Genomic DNA, 17,842 nt, shown 5'->3' on the forward strand with positions numbered 1-17,842 from the left:
AAAGCGAATTCACTGGAATGAGCTTTTATTTTGGTACTTCCGGTGAATTAGCATATTAGCTAAATATTTAGTTACATTTAGATCTAACATTTAGCATTTAGATTTAACATTTATGTTTACATTTACATTTACATTGATCATTTAACATTTACATTTCACATTTAGATTTAATATTTAACATTTAGATTTAGATTTAACATTGACATTATATTTTTACAAGAAAAGAAATACTACACATTTCACAAATATTGCTGTAAATCTGGTCAAAAGTAACATTTTCACATTTGTTTTTTAAACGTGGTTTGCTAAATGTTTCTAAAAGTTGCTGTTTATCAGCATGCACAACTTTACAATCGGCGCCCCATTGTGCTTTGATAAAAGTGGCCCGTCTCTGCTCTTTATATTTCTATGTGCATCACTGATGTCATGTGACCAATGGAGTCTGATTTAATGCCTTGTGTAAACTCAATGGCCAGTCAAAGCATCAAGGTAAAAACGAGAGGAAAAACTTTTATAATTTTATAACTTGATGACGTATTTATTAACGAATCTTAGTGATTTGAATCTGTGTTTTTTTTTTTAAGTGAACTTCATCATTAATAATAGGTCAGTTGTCTCTGAGCCCTCAGCTGTTTTCCTCTCTGTGTCCATCCTTAAATGCCTGCATTTCCCCAAAGTCATTAAAAAAGTTTCCTCTCTGTTTTGGACACAATCCTTCCCATTCATTCCTAATCTGAACGTGTCCATGATTTAAAACGCCTGTATTGACATTTTGCCCTCATGTTGTTAATATTATTTTCCTGACTGATCCTTTTTGTTTGCTGAAATTTAGCAGAAGAAATATATTTTAAAGAAATAAAAGTCCTGATTGTTTGCATCTGCGTAGGTCATGTCCTCTCATGTTTGGGAATAATCGGATATTACCAGCCCTGTAAGGATTTTAATTCATAGACACATGGGATGTAAGTAAAGAGTAACAAATGTTTGCGATTATGTCATTGAATTCAAGTTCATAAAGGGAAAGACCTTACAGAATCAACAGCAGTCAATAGACGATAGATGATGATTAAAAAAAATTGTATTTTTATTTGGTTTCTATAGAAAGTGAAGCAGCGTCAAATTCCAGCATAATGTAAATTGAAATAAACCAGAGGGGGAGAACTTTTATCGCCAAAAAACACATTATTTGTATCTGATCTGAGGGCCACATTATCAACAATCATGTCAGTTTTTACAACAATGACCAAACTGAGCATCAATACAGGAAAAAAATGGTTTTTGTTGAAGTTTTTTCTCATTTCATGGTTGAAGTTTTGTGTGTTTTTAGAGTCATTTTGTGTATCAAATGTATGTTGTCATTTTTAATGTCATTGAAATCATTTAGTGTGTTATTTTAGTTGTTTGGTTTGTGTAGCTATTTTGTATTTTTGTTGTCACTTTGTATTTTAGTCATCATTTTGTGTTTTTCTTTATCAATTTATGTTTTGTTGTGTCTTTTTGTAGGTTTTCTATTTTTAGTGTTGTTTTGTTTTCATTTTGTTTCTTTTTTGTGTCATTTCATGTTTTTTGTATAGTATTTTGTGTGTTATTGTCGTTTTGTATATTTCTGGAGTCATTTTGTGTATTTTGTTGTGGGGGCCGCTCAAAATGACACAGAGGGCCGCTTGTGGTCCACTGACCACTGACTGCTCATGTCTGCTATAAGGTGAAGAAAAAACATGGACATTTTCATGTCCGTGATGGAACAAACCTGGAGGTCTTTACAACACAAACCAGCTGCAGTGTTCATTCTTTAAAGCAGGGGTTCTCAACCTTGGAGTCGGGACCCCATTTTGGGACACTGGGAGGGGGTCACCAGATGCCTTTAAGAAACGAATACTGTTTTTGTTTTTTGTTTTTTTTTTACAATGTGAGCCCATTTTTGCTTATTTGTACCCTTTTTCTGCAACTACACCAAACTTTGACATAACTGAACATATTTTCATCACTTTTTCTTGCCATATTTTTTGCTCCTTTTAATGCATTTTTGCTTCATTACTCCCATTTCTGCCACGACTTCATCAAATTTCAATGCCTTTTCTGCCCATTTTTTCAACATTCAAAACATTTTTGGCACTTATAAACCTTTTCCACCACTTTTCCACCTAATGTCACATATCCTGACTCATTATTGTCACTTTTAACCTCTTTTCATCGTATTTAATTTTCAATTTAACCACAATCACGATTTGTCATGCCCATTATTTGCCAGTTTAAACTAATTGTTCCTACTTTTTCCTGCCACTTCATAGCCAATACTGACACTTTGAACCCTTTTTTACCACTTTTTCTGTCCGTTTTAAAACTTTTAACCAATTTCTGTGGTTTTTAAAAGTCTATTTCACCACCTTTTCCACCATTTTTGGTTACTCTTAACCCATTTTTATTAAAACAAGGATTTACATCTTTAAGATGAGTTTATACTAGAGCGTAAATATGGTAAACTTCCTGTATAACAGTGGATATTATTCATAAAAAAAAATAGATGTGGTTATCACAGATTCATAGAACAATGGACCATCATTTTGCTAACTTTATAGATGGACCCCCAAAATCTCACCCCTTTATTCCCCCTTATAGATGGCCCTGTGTCCACATGACTGTTCTTCAATGTTCTTCTGTGTTCAACCACCTTCTGCTACACCTTCTAACTGTCTGGCACCTTTATTTTGGGCGTCGCTGGCTAAACAGGTTGAGAACAACTGGTTTAAAGTCCAGTACTACACAGTGTGAGGGTCAAAGGTTAAAGTGACTGAGCCAGCTTTAATCACGAGACTTAAAGGTGTGACCCCACAAAAATCAGGAGTGTGTGTATGAGTGTGTGAATGTGGGAGGTGGAGTCCATGAATGGTCCGTTCAGAATAACAGTGTAGCTTTTCACTGCAGGGGAAACGCCTTCATTAAACACACGCACACGCACACACACACAGACACACACACACACGCACACACACACTGTATACACTCAGCCTGTCAACGTGCCTTAACACACATTTCATTTATTTAACTAAATCATTTGCTTAGTGCAACTCCTTCAAAAACAATCACAGCGTATAAAGAGAAAGTTAAGAACATTAAGCTTAAGCTACAGGTTTTTAGCCAGAAACACTAGCGTGTCAACATTTTCTGGCTTGAGTGTCCGCTGGATTAAAGAATGAATTAATAATACTAATTAATTTGGTACTTATGTCAATCAACTCATGGGGCGTGTCCACACGTTCAACACAAGCACCACACCTAAAAAAAAAAAAAAAAATCCCTAAAACTAGTTTTATATCCATCCGAGGTCGCATTTTAAACATAAAAATTGCAGACAAACAGGTTAATTTAATCGTGGAGACCAAAATCATAATCATGATTAAAATTTGATTAATTGTGCAGCCTTACGTCAAAAACTGTTATATTTTTACCACACAGATTTTTTATTTATGAACATGTCGTCCACCTGCATCTACGACTGAAAACTACTTTTGTTCAGACACAGAATCCTCCTCTCCTGACTACAGACTTCTGTTATAAAAGCGTCTCTTTCCTTCTTTACCTCATTCTGCTGCTCCTCCCTCATGCCCACGGTGAACATGGCGTGGAAGTACGGGCTAAACACGGCTAGCAGAGCACGGTGTGCGGGGACTCGCTCTTCTTCTGCAACCAGAGCCATGTCGCAGAATCTACCGCCCTGCCTCTGCTCGTTGAGCCCCTGCAGCATCTCAGCAGCCTGGTCCGTCCACTGAACAGTTTTCTGAGAAAACACGTATGTTTATAATGATAGTGAAATGTGAAAGTCATAAAATGTCACTCAACGTTTTAAGGCCAAGCTTGATAACTGGATGAAATTAGGGTATTTCATTATCCTCCTTTCCTTTATTATACTTTATTACAGCCCGCTGGATAAAAATGTCCAACAGGAACATATTTACTCCTGACTAGTCTTTGAATCCAAGTGAGTTTTTCTCACTGACCTTTGATGATTCACTGACCCACTCGGGACGACTCCCCAAAATCTGTTTGTCCATTTTGTCCCGTCGGTTTGGTATCACCTAAACAACAAACAATGATAATGAAGATAGTGTCCTTATCACTTCTTTGCATATTTCATTCTTCAACAGATCCCCACAGACAGTGGTAACAAACTCTGTATTTTCCGAACAGCACCTAAGTCTGCATTGATAATGAAAACTCTTCTCTTAATGCAAATATCTGAAAAATTATATATTCACTGATTTACTGAATGGATGAAGGAAAAAAGTTGATTATTGGCAAGGAAAATACTAGAAGGCATATTTGTCGTGAACTACTGCAATATTTTTATTTAATAAGAGAGTAACGCCTCCCATTTACTGTTCTTCAGACTGATGAAAGACAAATATTTAATACAAAAAAAAACAATTGTAACAAAAGTATTTTAATATAAATGCTGGTTGAACTGCAATGCTGATCTTTGTGGAACTTAATTCCTAAAAAATGAACAATCATTGTATTATCTCGCCAGTACGCTCCTAATCATAGGAAATGGTAAAAATGCATAATAAACACAGACAAAATGTATAGAATGACACTTCAAAAGCTTCAATTAAAGTGTCAGTATAGAAGCAGGTATATTAAGCTTTAACATTAAGAAAATGTACAGGATTTGGTCATTAAGTTTTTAAACAATTAAACATGATTTATATAATTTTATTCATCAAACCATTCAAGAATAACAAAAATAAAAAAGTATGACTCAAAACAAATAATGAAAAAAATTTTCAATTTACAAAAATAAAACTTGGTGAAAACGGTTTGTTTTTATAGGTTTTGTCTGTATTTTTAGGAGGAAACGAATGTGTGATGCTTTCAGAATAATTTTTTTTTTTTTTTTTTACTTGAGTTATTTATAATTAGGTTAAATTCATTCACCTACAATTTTTGGTGTTGATTTCACAACTACTAGTTTATGTACGACAAACTTGGCATAGTCTTATAATATACTATCTTTTTTACTTTGTAAACTCAATGTAATCATGTGTTTTGAAATAACCTGAACAGATGGGATTTTATTTTTAACCCAAAGCTAATGATAGCGAATGAATCATCATATTGTTCATGATTTTGATATTTTAGAATTAGAGAAAATACGTTGTTTTCTGGTGTTCTGTTGCTCTTTAGAGACATATTATTGTCCCATATGGTTTCTATTTGGTTTACCTGGGAATACAAAGTCAGTAAAACAGCTTTTAGCGGAATAAAAACACAAATTACATTTATGTCTAAAGAACAGCTGCTTACCTCTCAGTGAGCAGCATCTCCTGTTAGCACACAACACCAAGCCTCCGCATGTATCACCTCTGAATAACAATAAAGTATCATCTTTAATCTCCGACACTGTAGAATAATAACCCTGTAAAATCACATGTACACCATTCTGCTACAGTGACATTACAAAGCTATTATTCAGTCTGAAAAACCTTGTAAACAGCGTTAGCATGTCACGTCCCACCGGCCGGAATATTTAGAACAAATGCACCTCCGTTTCCATTTTTCAAAATAAAGTCCCTTGCATTAACAGGAAGCGCCAAGGGCTGTCCAGAACGCTGTAAATGTATGTTTATGCAAAAAAACATGTAAAAAAAAAAATGAATCTCACTCAAACACGATGGATATAGTTTTTCTGGAGTTTATTGTAAAATATATGAAATACCTTGTTTCTTTTATTCTGAAGTCCTCGCGGTTGTACTTTTATTTTGTTTTTACAAAAACATAATCACATGCAAAAAATACACACTGTACTTTTATTATACATTGCAGGAGGAAAACAAAGAATAGTATGCAACACAATTTATGATTATTTAAAAATAAAATAAAATAAATGACAACCGACATGGAGTAATGATCGAAATATATCGAGGCTGCGTCCGAATATTCCCTCCTATCTCCTTTCCTATCCACTTTCCTAGGAGAGAAGTTAGGAAAAGGTGGTCACGTGAGTTTTGACGATCAGACGCTAGGTGACGTAATAATCCTACGGCCACACTTCCTTTCCTCAGAAAATTCAAACTAACTTTTATCATGGCCACCACTTATACACTTCCGGGGATTAAAGAACAGTGATTGGTCGCAATCATCTTGGTTATTTACAAGTGACTCGCAACTCTCGCTCAATGGGCGACAAATAACTGTAAACTCTCGGCCAATAGGCGAGCAGTAACCGTTAATTCTCGACCAATGAGCGGTCAGCATGAGACAAATGTCAGTTGAGCTTTCATCTTCTCAATATATAAACAAACTCTTAGGAATAGATGTTAGTGTTCACAATCTGGAGACAGATCGCCAACACATCTCTATCAAATACACATTTAAAAACGTTTTTAAAGCAGCTTCAGGATAGTTTGTCACATAATGGGCATTCTATCTTTCCTGGGTTTTAGCCGACTGGCTCGAAACGTGGGCGACTGCCGTCGAAAGTGGAAGAAGAAGAAGCAGAAACTCCGCTCCAGGAAAGAGACCTTCACTGAGGCTGAGACAGAGAGAGGGGCCCTGGAAGTCCCACTAAAACACGCCCCCAACCAGGTGGAGGTGGACGTGGAGATCCACCCGAGACCGAAGGGAGAGACGGAGTTGGAGAAGCTGCCAGAGAACGAGAGCCTGGTGACCGAGACCCCCACCGTGAAGGTTCCTGCCAATGGAGAACCCGTGGAGGACGTTTCCACCATTGAGCCGATTCCTCGGACACACAGCGGGAGGGAAAGTGATGGCGTGTGTGACTCTGAACCTGTGAAGTCTGACGTTAAGGTTCCCGTGGAGCCAGAGCTCAAAGCTCAGCCCAACGCTCCACAGAACGACGGCACCGCTCGTCTCCACCACTTTGTCTCCAACATGGTCATCAAGCCTGTGTCCTGCGTTCACTGTGGAAAGAAGATCAAGTTTTTAAAGCGGTCCATGAAGTGCAGTGACTGTAAAGTGGTGTCCCACCCACAATGTAGGGAGCGCTGCCCCCTGCCCTGCACCCCCAACCCCATTGGCTGCCCGCTTAAGATCGGAGAGGGGTGTGTGTATGACGTACTGGCTGATTACGCCCCTGACTCCTCCCCCAGTATTCCTCCTCTGGTGATTAGCTGCGTTAGTGAGATTGAGCAGCGAGGCCTGTGTGAGGCCGGACTCTACCGTCTGTCCGGTTCCTACGTCCAAGTGAAAGACCTGAAGGAGGAGTTCCTCCTCACTAACATGGTTCCCGTCCTCAGTGAGGTGGAAAACATCAACACCGTGACGGGGCTCCTCAAGGACTTCCTAAGGAACCTGAAGGAGCCGCTGCTCACGTTCCGCCTGAACCAGGCCTTCATGGACGCAGCAGAGGTTTCTGATGAGGAGAACAGCTTCTCTCTGCTGTACCAGAGCATCAGTGACCTGCCCAAAGCCAACAGAGACACGCTGGCCTTCCTGGTTCTGCATCTGCAGCGAGTGGCTGAAAGCCTAGAAACCAGGATGGACATTCACAACCTGGCCCTTGTTTTTGGTCCGACAATCGTGGGCCACGCCGTCCCCAACCCAGACCTCATGACCATCATGTGGGACACAAACCGTCAGATCAAGGTGATGGAGCACCTGCTGACCATGCCCAGTAATTACTGGGACCAGTTTGTGACGGAGCAGCGGTGACAAAGTACCCCAGACTGTAGTCCGAAATATTTTAATTAATTATGTTGAAAGGCTTCATTGTTTTATGTACATATATAGTTGTTTATAACATATTATATTATAGTTGTTTTATTTTGAAAAACCCAGCTGTTTGTATCTCTATTGCTTTTCTTTCTATATTGGTTGTGCTTTTATTGTGATGGTGTTTCAGCTCGTGTGTCACTCAGTAGTTTAAGAACAGAACTTTTGACTATTTTCTTAAATGTTTGTGCTTTTATTAAATGTTTTAACGCCCACCACGTGGACAACTTTGAAATCCTTGTCTGTCTTTAATTTGTCATAGTTTGACGTGTTTGTATTTTGAGAAGTGTGTGTATTTATAAATATATATTGTTTAAATATGATGAGCACAATTACACTGCAGTGAAAATACAGTAAGGCATGAAAAACATCCACATTTTGAGGTAAGGCACACAAATTCAATTATTGATAATCATAAAAGCCTTAAAACGAGTTTAAATATGATGAGCACACTTAAACTGGGGTTAAAATGCAGTAAGGCATGAAAAATTAGAAAAATGTGACAAACTCCGAAATTTCAAAAGGCATAAAAATTTTGTTTGAATATTTTTTTTCTAAAATAAGGCTATCATAAGACCTTAATATATATATATATATATGATTAGTAGACTTAAACTAGGGTGAGAATCCAGTAAAGCATGATAAATATGATAAACTCACATTTCAGAGGTAAGGCTATAGTAACAAAAAAAATTAAAAAATGTTTTTTATTTTTTTTCTGAGATAAGGCAATCATAAGTGTCAGGCTTATTTTCTACAATGCTTGTTGTCCAGCTTTAAAGGACATGGATGGAACGCAAGTAAGACACGAGGTCAACTCAGCTTTTAAAAGTTTATTCAGTTTTGTTGCAGGTTTTGTAGCAGCTTGAAAACCTTAAAGAAAAGGGTGAAAAAGAAGAATGAGCTCTATTCAAAAGTTTTTAAACAAATTCACCACCTTCACTTTTGCCATTTTAAATAATTTATTCATTATATTCATTAATTTTTTGCTATTCAATGTTTTTTAAGCCAACCTACAATGTTTGACTATTTCTATTTGTAAAATTAAATCATGTGCTTTGGTGTATGAATTTCAACCGTTTTAATCAAAGTCTAAGTTTTTAACAATGTATTTTACCCATAAACTTATTTATTCATTTTAGTATTTATGTAAACTTATTTATCAGAAACTCTACACCAGTATTTATTACTCTTAACATGTTAGTGATTTTATTCTTCATTCTTTTAACCTAAATTACACTATGAAATCACAATATATATATATATATATATATATATATCAATTGGATCAAATAGTAACTTCATGTATTTTGACTAAAATGTCTCAAGGCAAACAAATTGAAAAGGCCAAACACTTTTGCTGTAGAGTTAACTTAAATTTGGGTCAAAAGTCATAAAAACATGGAATCAGCCTGTGTACTTTAACATGACCTACATTCCAACTTAAATACTTGCTTTTAGGAGCTTTTAACTTTAAAATAAACCATAATAAATCTGAAGTCACTCACCAACAACTACCACTGCATTGTCTGAGTGTCCAAACACACAGGTGTGATAAAGGTTCAATCAGAGCTTAGACCCAATACTTATGTTGGGGCTCTATCTAGTGTCTAATTGTTGAACTACACCTATACCTGACCTAAGGTGTACTGGACAGAACAGGTGAGAAGTGAGAGAAGGTTGAGTGTGTTGGCAGAGGTGTTTTCTTCTGGAGTATTGGAGCGTTTGGAGTGCCATTTGTTCTTTTCTTCATTATTGGAAAACCAATAAGACCCTTAAAACCAGTTTAAATATGATGAGCACACTTAAACAGGGGTGAAAATCCAGTAAGGCATAAAAAATGAGAAATTTTTTTCTGAGATAAGGCTATCATAAGATCCTTAAAACAAGTTATGAAATATGAAAAAATAAAATAAGAATAAAAAATTTGTAAGAAAATATAAAACCCATTTATTCAACTCAGACATTTTTAAAGATACCAGACATACACATTATAACATTTAAATGACTCCACAACCATGCACAATTAACAAGTAGGTACGTTCTTGTTCTTCTTTTCACGTTAAAAGTTTCATTGAATTTTCTTATTCCAAAGAAAATAAAAATACACACAAAAAATCTAATTCACTTCTTACTACAGCTTACTGAACTACAGACATGGGCAACATGGGTCCCAAATGTAAATGCACAAAATAACCCCAAAAACACATGGAATGGCAGAAAAATATACAAGAAATTTGAATAAATAAAGAGAAAACAGCAAAAATAAATAAAATTACTGTAATACTAGATTACAAATATATATATATATATATATACATGAAATGACTAAACACATAGAAGATGACTACAATAAATAACGTAAAAAATATTTACAAAAAAACACAGAAAAAGACTAAAAAATGACACCAAAACCCCACAATACAACTAAATATACAGGATCACAGAAAAATATTTTTAAAAAAAAGACAACATGGAATGGCAGACAAATACACAAAATATGACAAAAGTGTGAAAAGAAAATTGCTTAAATACACAGAAAACAGCAAAAATAAACAAAATGACACCAAAAATACATAAAATTACTCTAAAACCCACAAAATTACTACAATAAATAACTGAAAAAATAAACAAAACTACACTAAATAGGTTAAAAAAAAAAAGACCCCAAAATGACAACAAAAACACACAAAATGACTCCTAAAACATAAAACAACAAAATTCAGAATGATAAAAATATACAAAATGATAACAAAAACACACAAAATTACACCAAAAACAACAACAAAACATCACATTTTCACATAAAATAAATGTACAAGGAGCTTCCAGCACATGGTGGATGTTTCCTCCATCCAGTGAAAGTTCTCCACTGTACAGAAAGCCCACCACAGCCTTCAGACCAGTGATGGAGACACCGATTAACTCCACCTGCAGACAAACAGCAACAAGTCCAGATGAATTCCCAAAGCCTTTTTAAATCCATGATGATGAAAAACTAAACTTATACTGAGAATAAAAGGAGAACACAGCAACATGTCCAGGTCAGAAAAAGTCAGAACATTACGTCAGATTAGGGCTGCACGATTATGGCCAAAATAATTATCACAATTATTTATTATTTTAGGGAAAACGACTATTTTTAATTTACTATTTTTAACAAACAATATGTGAACAGTTTAGAGTCCAAAAAAAAGCTTTAAACAAGAATATTGATAAATACTAAAATGTACCCAAGAATTTGCCAAAATGAACTATTGCCTAACTATAAACCAACTATGATTTTTTTTATTGCATTCAATGAAGAAAAAAATCTGAATTGATGAGATAAACATAGTAAATAAAAATTTGGCCCCATTATTCTGATTTTATATGAAATATTTTTCATTTTTTTCAGAAAAAAAAAAAAGTGCTCCATTTTTTAATAAAATATTTAGTGATTTTCCTGAATTGATGAGATACAAATAAGTAAATGGAAAAAATAAATTAGCAGGAAATATTTTTTTGGGTTTTCTGAATTGATGAAAAAAAAAAAGTAAACAAAAAGAAAAAAAATGACAGATTTTCTGTTTTTACAGGAATTATTTTTGTTTTCGTCCTGAAATGATGAGATATAAAATAAGAAAATTGGCCTGTTTTTTTGTGTTATGGGTAATATTCTTTGTTTTTTCTGAAATGGTGAGATAAAAAATAAGTACATTTTAAAAAATGGCCCCGGTTTTCTGTTTTCATAGGAACTATTTTTCGTTTTTGTCCTGAATTGATGATAAAAAAAATAAGTAAATAAAAAAAATTGTAGTGTTTTTCAAGAAATCATTATTTAGCTTTTCTGAAATAATGAGAAAAAAAAGTACATTTTTAAAATTGGCCCCGTTTTTCTGTTTTTGTAGGAATAATTTTGTAGTTTTTCTGAAATGATGAGATAAAATTAAGTAAATAAAAAAATGGCCTTTTTCTGTTTTTATAGGAAAGATGTTTCAGGTTTTCTGAATTAATGAGATAATTTTTTATAGGAAATGTTTTTTGGTTATTCTGAGTTGATGAGATAAGTTTTTACAGAGTTTTTTGTTGTGAAAGTACAGAATACAGTTGTTTAAGATTGTGTGTGGTGTTTTAATCTAAAAAAACAAACATTTACTTTTAATCAGCATTTTTTTCTATTATCAATTTAGACATTTTCGGTGACCCCATTTGAATTCCAGGTGACCCCTCACGGAGTCACGACCCCAAGGTTGAAAAACACTGCCCTAATGTCACTTCATGTCTAAAGTGTTAACACCTGACTGTAAATCACTGGTAATGCTGTAAAATGCTAATTTGTGCAAGAATAATGTTTAAATACTGTATATATTTAAATATTTGTAAAAATGCTGTGTATTACATTCACTTTAATGAATCCCAAACAGTTTTATCAGCTTTATTGAATATTTAAATAAAGTGTCATTGGTCCATGTGGTTCTACAGACATGAGTACACACCATAGTGAAAGCAATAAAACAATACGTTTTTTTTTAATGTACATTAGCATCTGTTCCAATAGGTAAATACACATAAAATCCTCCCTCTTACGATACTCCATCACTCAGCTACACCTTCTTGGGCACGTTGGTAATGATGGGTTTTGGTCGCGTCTTAAAGATTAATTTCCGTTTGATGAGAGCAGACACCGAGTAAGAGGTAGAGGTGGAGCTTTCCTGGTCCGTTTCCATGGTTACCTCTTCAGCATCACTGCCACCACCATGTGAGTGGCCTGTGTGCTTGGTGAGGACAGCAAAGGGTTTATCCAGCTTCACTTGTTTCCCATAAAGAATGTGATGTCCTACGATGAGCACTGGCACCCCCTGGTGGTGAAAAGGTAAACAATATGACACACATTATTCTCCTTTTTAAATGCTACTAAGCAGGGTTAGGGCCAATTACATTTTTCAGTTACAATTACGTTTTCAATTACCCATGTTCAATCACAATTCAGTGATGATTATGGTGACCAGGATTTTTTCCAATTACAATTAAATTACCATTATTCTGTATCCTCAGAAAGTCAATTACAAAATTACGTTTGCAATTACTAAAGTTCAATTACAATTAATGTTCTGTTCATGTTAGTAATAAAATTAAATCAAATCAAATCAAATTCCTAAAGTTCAATTACAATTAATCACAATTACTGAGCCTGAAATAAATAACCCAATAAAACTTAACCTTCCTCTTGTGTTAGCTTTCTGTTAGCATCTCTAATGATAACTGGTCCTAAATCAGCTGTAAAATACACTAAAAACAAATATCTATCATCTAATTTCTTTTCTACTATTGGTTACATTGTTAGGCTTCCTAATCAATGAAAATATAGGTTTTAATATTTTTGGTGTAGCCTTTTTTCTGCCAGTATACCCCTCAATTTCAATTTTTTAAAATGGTAAAATGTGGGAAAGATTGATATGAAACATATTTTGCTAATTGTTAACTACATATGTGTAGAACTGTAACATGGATCAACAGTTTTGTTTTAAATTATAATTAACATTTTTTATAAAATCTTTGTGGAACTTTTTTCCTAAAAAATTAACAAATCCCTTTGAAGGTAGCATCATTGTATTATCTCGCCAGTACGCTCCTAATCATAGGAAATGGTAAAAATGCATAATAAACACAGACAAAATGTATAGAATGATACTTCAAAAGCTTCAAGTAAAGTGTCAGTATAGAAGCAGGTATATTAGGCTTTAACACTAAGAAAATGTACAGGATTTGGTCATTAACTTTTTAAACAATTAAACATCATTTTATTCATCAAACCATTCAAGAATAATAAAAATAAAAAAGTACGACTCAAAACAAATAATGAAAATAATTTTCAATTTAGAAAAATAAAACTTGGTGAAAACGGTTTGTTTTTATAGGTTTTGTCTGTATTTGTAGGAGGAAACGAATGTGTGATGCTTTCAGAATATTTTTTTTTTTTTTAACTTGAGTTATTTATAATTAGGTTAAATTCATTCACCTGAAATTTTTGGTGTTGATTTCACAACTACTAGTTTATGTACGACAAACTTGGCATAGTCTTATAATATACTATCTTTTTTACTTTGTAAACTCAATGTAATCATGTGTTTTGAAATAAGCTGAACAGATGGGATTTTATTTTTAACCCAAAGCTAATGATAGCGAATGAATCATCATATTGTTCATGATTTTGATATTTTAGAATTAGAGGAAATACGTTGTTTTCTGGTGTTCTGTTGCTCTTTAGAATCATATTATTGTCCCATATGGTTTCTATTTGGTTTACCTGGGAATACAAAGTCAGTAAAACAGCTTTTAGCGGAATAAAAACACAAATTACATTTATGTCTAAAGAACAGCTGCTTACCTCTCAGTGAGCAGCATCTCCTGTTAGCACACAACACCAAGCCTCCGCATGTATCACCTCTGAATAACAATAAAGTATCATCTTTAATCTCCGACACTGTAGAATAATAACCCTGTAAAATCACATGTACACCATTCTGCTACGGTGACATTACAAAGCTATGATTCAGTCTGAAAAACCTTGTAAACAGCGTTAGCATGTCACGTCCCACCGGCCGGAATATTTAGAACAAATGCACCTCCGTTTCCATTTTTCAAAATAAAGTCCCTAGCATTGACAGGAAGCGCCACGGGCTGTGCAGAACGCTGTAAATTTATGTTTATGCAAAAAAACATGTAAAAAAAATGAATCTCACTCAAACATGATGGATATAGTTTTTCTGGATTTTATTGTAAAATATATGAAATACCTTGTTTCTTTTATTTTGAAGTCCTCGCGGTTGTACTTTTATTTTGTTTTTACAAAAACATAATCACATGCAAAAAATACACACTGTACTTATATTATACATTCCAGTAGGAAAACAAAGAATAGTATGAAACACAATTTATGATTATTTAAAAATAAAATAAAATAAATGACAACCGACATGGAGTAATGATCGAAATATATCGAGGCTGCGTCCGAATATTCCCTCCTATCTCCTTTCCTATCCACTTTCCTAGGAGAGGAGTTAGGAAAAGGTGGTCACGTTAGTTTGGAAGTTTTGACGATCAGACGCACTTCCACGAGGTGACGTAATAATCCTACGGCCGCACTTCCTTTCCTCAGAAAATTAAAACGTTCTTTTATCATGGCCACCACTAATACACTTCCGGGGATTAAAGAACAGTGATTGGTCGCAATCATCTTGGTTATTTACAAGTGACTCGCAACTCTCGCTCAATGGGCGACAATTAACTGTAAACTCTCGGCCAATAGGCGAGCAGTAACCGTTAACACTCGACCAATGAGCGGTCAGCATGAGACAAATGTCAGTTGAGCTTTCATCTTCTCAATATATAAACAAACTCTCAGGAATAGATGTTAGTGTTCACAATCTGGAGACAGATCGCCAACACATCTCTATCAAATACACATTTAAAGACATTTTTAACGCAGCGTCAGGATAGTTTGTCACATAATGGGCATTCTATCTTTCCTGGGTTTTAGCCGACTGGCTCGAAACTTGGGCGACTGTCGTCGAAAGTGGAAAAAGAAGAAGCAGAAGCTCCGCTCCAGGAAAGAGACCTTCACTAAGGCTGAGACAGAGAGAGGGGCCCTGGAAGTCCCACTAAAACACGCCCCCAACCAGGTGGAGGTGGACGTGGAGATCCACCCCAGACCGAAGGGCGAGGCGGAGTTGGAGAAGCTGCCAGAGAACGAGAGCCTGGTGACCGAGACCCCCACCGTGAAGGTTCCTGCCAATGGAGGACCCGTGGAGGACGTTTCCACCATTGAGCCGATTCCTCGGACACACAGCGGGAGGGAAAGTGCTGGCGTGTGTGACTCTGAACCTGTGAAGTCTGACTCTAAGGTTCCCGTGGAGCCAGAGCTCAAAGCTCAGCCCAACGCTCCACAGAACGACGGCACCGCTCGTCTCCACCACTTTGTCTCCAACATGGTCATCAAGCCTGTGTCCTGCGTTCACTGTGGAAAGAAGATCAAGTTTTTAAAGCGGTCCATGAAGTGCAGTGACTGTAAAGTGGTGTCCCACCTACAATGTAGGGAGCGCTGCCCCCTGCCCTGCACCCCCAACCCCATTGGCTGCCCGCTTAAGATCGGAGAGGGGTGTGTGTATGACGTACTGGCTGATTACGCCCCTGACTCCTCCCCCAGTATTCCTCCTCTGGTGATTAGCTGCGTTAGTGAGATTGAGCAGCGAGGCCTGTGTGAGGCCGGACTCTACCGTCTGTCCGGTTCCTACGTCCAAGTGAAAGACCTGAAGGAGGAGTTCCTCCTCACTAACATAGTTCCCGTCCTCAGTGAGGTGAAAAACATTAACACCGTGACGGGGCTCCTCAAGGACTTCCTAAGGAACCTGAAGGAGCCGCTGCTCACGTTCCGTCTGACCCAGGCCTTCATGGACGCAGCAGAGGTTTCTGATGAGGAGAACAGCTTCTCTCTGCTGTACCAGAGCATCAGTGACCTGCCCAAAGCCAACAGAGACACGCTGGCCTTCCTGGTTCTGCATCTGCAGCGAGTGGCTGAAAGCCTAGAAACCAGGATGGACATTCACAACCTGGCCCTTGTTTTTGGTCCGACAATCGTGGGCCACGCCGTCCCCAACCCAGACCTCATGACCATCATGTGGGACACCAACCGTCAGATCAAGGTGATGGAGCACCTGCTGACCATGCCCAGTAATTACTGGGACCAGTTTGTGACGGAGCAGCAGTGACAAAGTACCCCAGACTGTAGTCCGAAATATATTTTAATTATTTTTGTTGAAAGGCTTCATTGTTTTATGTACATATATAGTTTATAACATATTATATTATAGTTGTTTTATTTTGAAAAACCCAGCTGTTTGTATCTCTATTGCTTTTCTTTCTATATTGGTTGTGCTTTTATTGTGATGGTGTTTCAGCTCGTGTGTCACTCAGTAGTTTAAGAACAGAACTTTTGACTATTTTCTTAAATGTTTGTGCTTTTATTAAATGTTTTAACGCCCACCACGTGGACAACTTTGAAATCCTTGTCTGTCTTTAATTTGTCATAGTTTGACGTGTTTGTACTTTGAGAAGTGTGTGTATTTATAAATATATATTGTTTAAATATAATGAGCACAATTACACTGCAGTGAAAATACAGTAAGGCATGAAAAACATCCACATTTTGAGGTAAGGCATACAAATTGAATTATTGATAATCATAAAAGCCTTAAAACGAGTTTAAATATGATGAGCACACTTAAACTGGGGTTAAAATGCAGTAAGGCATGAAAAATTAGAAAAATGTGACAAACTCCGAAATTTCAAAAGGCATAAAAATTTTGTTAGCCTTATTTTAGAAAAAAAATATTCAATCATAAGACCTTTATTTATATATATATATATATATATATATATGATTAGTAGACTTAAACTAGGGTGAGAATCCAGTAAAGCATGATAAATGTGATAAACACATTTCAGAGGTAAGGCTATAGTAACAAAAAAAATTCAAAAATGTTGATTTTTTTATTCTGAGATAAGGCAATCATAAGTGTCAAGCTTATTTTCTACAATGCTTGTTGTCCAGCTTTAAAGGACATGGATGGAACGCAAGTAAGACACGAGGTCAACTCAGCTTTTAAAAGTTTATTCAGTTTTGTTGCAGGTTTTGTAGCAGCTTGAAAACCTTAAAGAAAAGGGTGAAAAAGAAGAATGAGCTCTATTCAAAAGTTTTTAAACAAATTAACCACCTGAACTTTTGCCATTTTAAATAATTAATTCATTATATTCATTAATTTTTTGCTATTCAATGTTTTTTAAGCCAACCTACAATGTTTGACTATTTCTATTTGTAAAATTAAATCATGTGCTTTGGTGTATGAATTTCAACCGTTTTAATCAAAGTCTAAGTTTTTTACAATGTATTTTACCCATAAACTTATTTATTCATTTTAGTATTTATGTAAACTTATTTATCAGAAACTCTACACCAATATTTATTACTCTTAACATGTTAGTGATTTTATTCTTCATTCTTTTAACCTAAATTACACTATGAAATCACAATATATATATATATATATATATATCTCAATTGGATCAAATA

At 35.5% G+C, this 17,842-nt stretch overlaps 2 protein-coding genes and 2 pseudogenes across 10 annotated transcripts in view; 2 read left to right on the forward strand and 2 right to left on the reverse strand.

Annotated features, from left to right (window-relative positions):
* LOC114465984 (kelch-like protein 36) overlaps nt 1-14,274 on the reverse strand; it is a 32,556-nt gene extending 18,282 nt beyond the window's left edge. For 7 of the 9 annotated variants that reach the window (XM_028451391.1, XM_028451390.1, XM_028451387.1 and 4 more), the window contains exons 1-3: nt 5,305-5,538; nt 3,999-4,076; nt 3,581-3,778 (exon numbers count right to left, since the gene is read on the reverse strand). In XM_028451391.1, the coding sequence (XP_028307192.1) occupies nt 3,581-3,778; nt 3,999-4,052 (252 nt within the window). In that variant the 5' untranslated portion in view covers nt 4,053-4,076; nt 5,305-5,538. Of the gene's footprint in view, nt 1-3,580; nt 3,779-3,998; nt 4,077-5,304; nt 5,551-14,101 lie in introns of those variants that run through there. The other 2 variants (XM_028451389.1, XM_028451388.1) reach the window with 2 other exon arrangements.
* LOC114465981 (rac GTPase-activating protein 1 pseudogene) lies at nt 6,371-7,918 on the forward strand (annotated as a pseudogene).
* Nucleotides 12,135-14,351, reverse strand: LOC114464294 (chromosome transmission fidelity protein 8 homolog). The gene is made up of 2 exons (XM_028448341.1): nt 14,340-14,351; nt 12,135-12,572 (listed from the first exon to the last, which is right to left on the reverse strand). The coding sequence occupies exons 1-2, from the start codon at nt 14,349-14,351 to the stop codon at nt 12,318-12,320; spliced, it is 267 nt and encodes an 88-aa protein (XP_028304142.1). The 3' UTR covers nt 12,135-12,317.
* Nucleotides 14,352-15,224: 873 nt separating this feature from the next.
* LOC114464295 (rac GTPase-activating protein 1 pseudogene) lies at nt 15,225-16,604 on the forward strand (annotated as a pseudogene).
* Nucleotides 16,605-17,842: the final 1,238 nt, after the last annotated feature.

This window comes from Gouania willdenowi, chromosome 6 (assembly GCF_900634775.1).
Source record: "Gouania willdenowi chromosome 6, fGouWil2.1, whole genome shotgun sequence".
Classification (NCBI taxonomy): Eukaryota; Metazoa; Chordata; class Actinopteri; order Blenniiformes; family Gobiesocidae; genus Gouania; species Gouania willdenowi.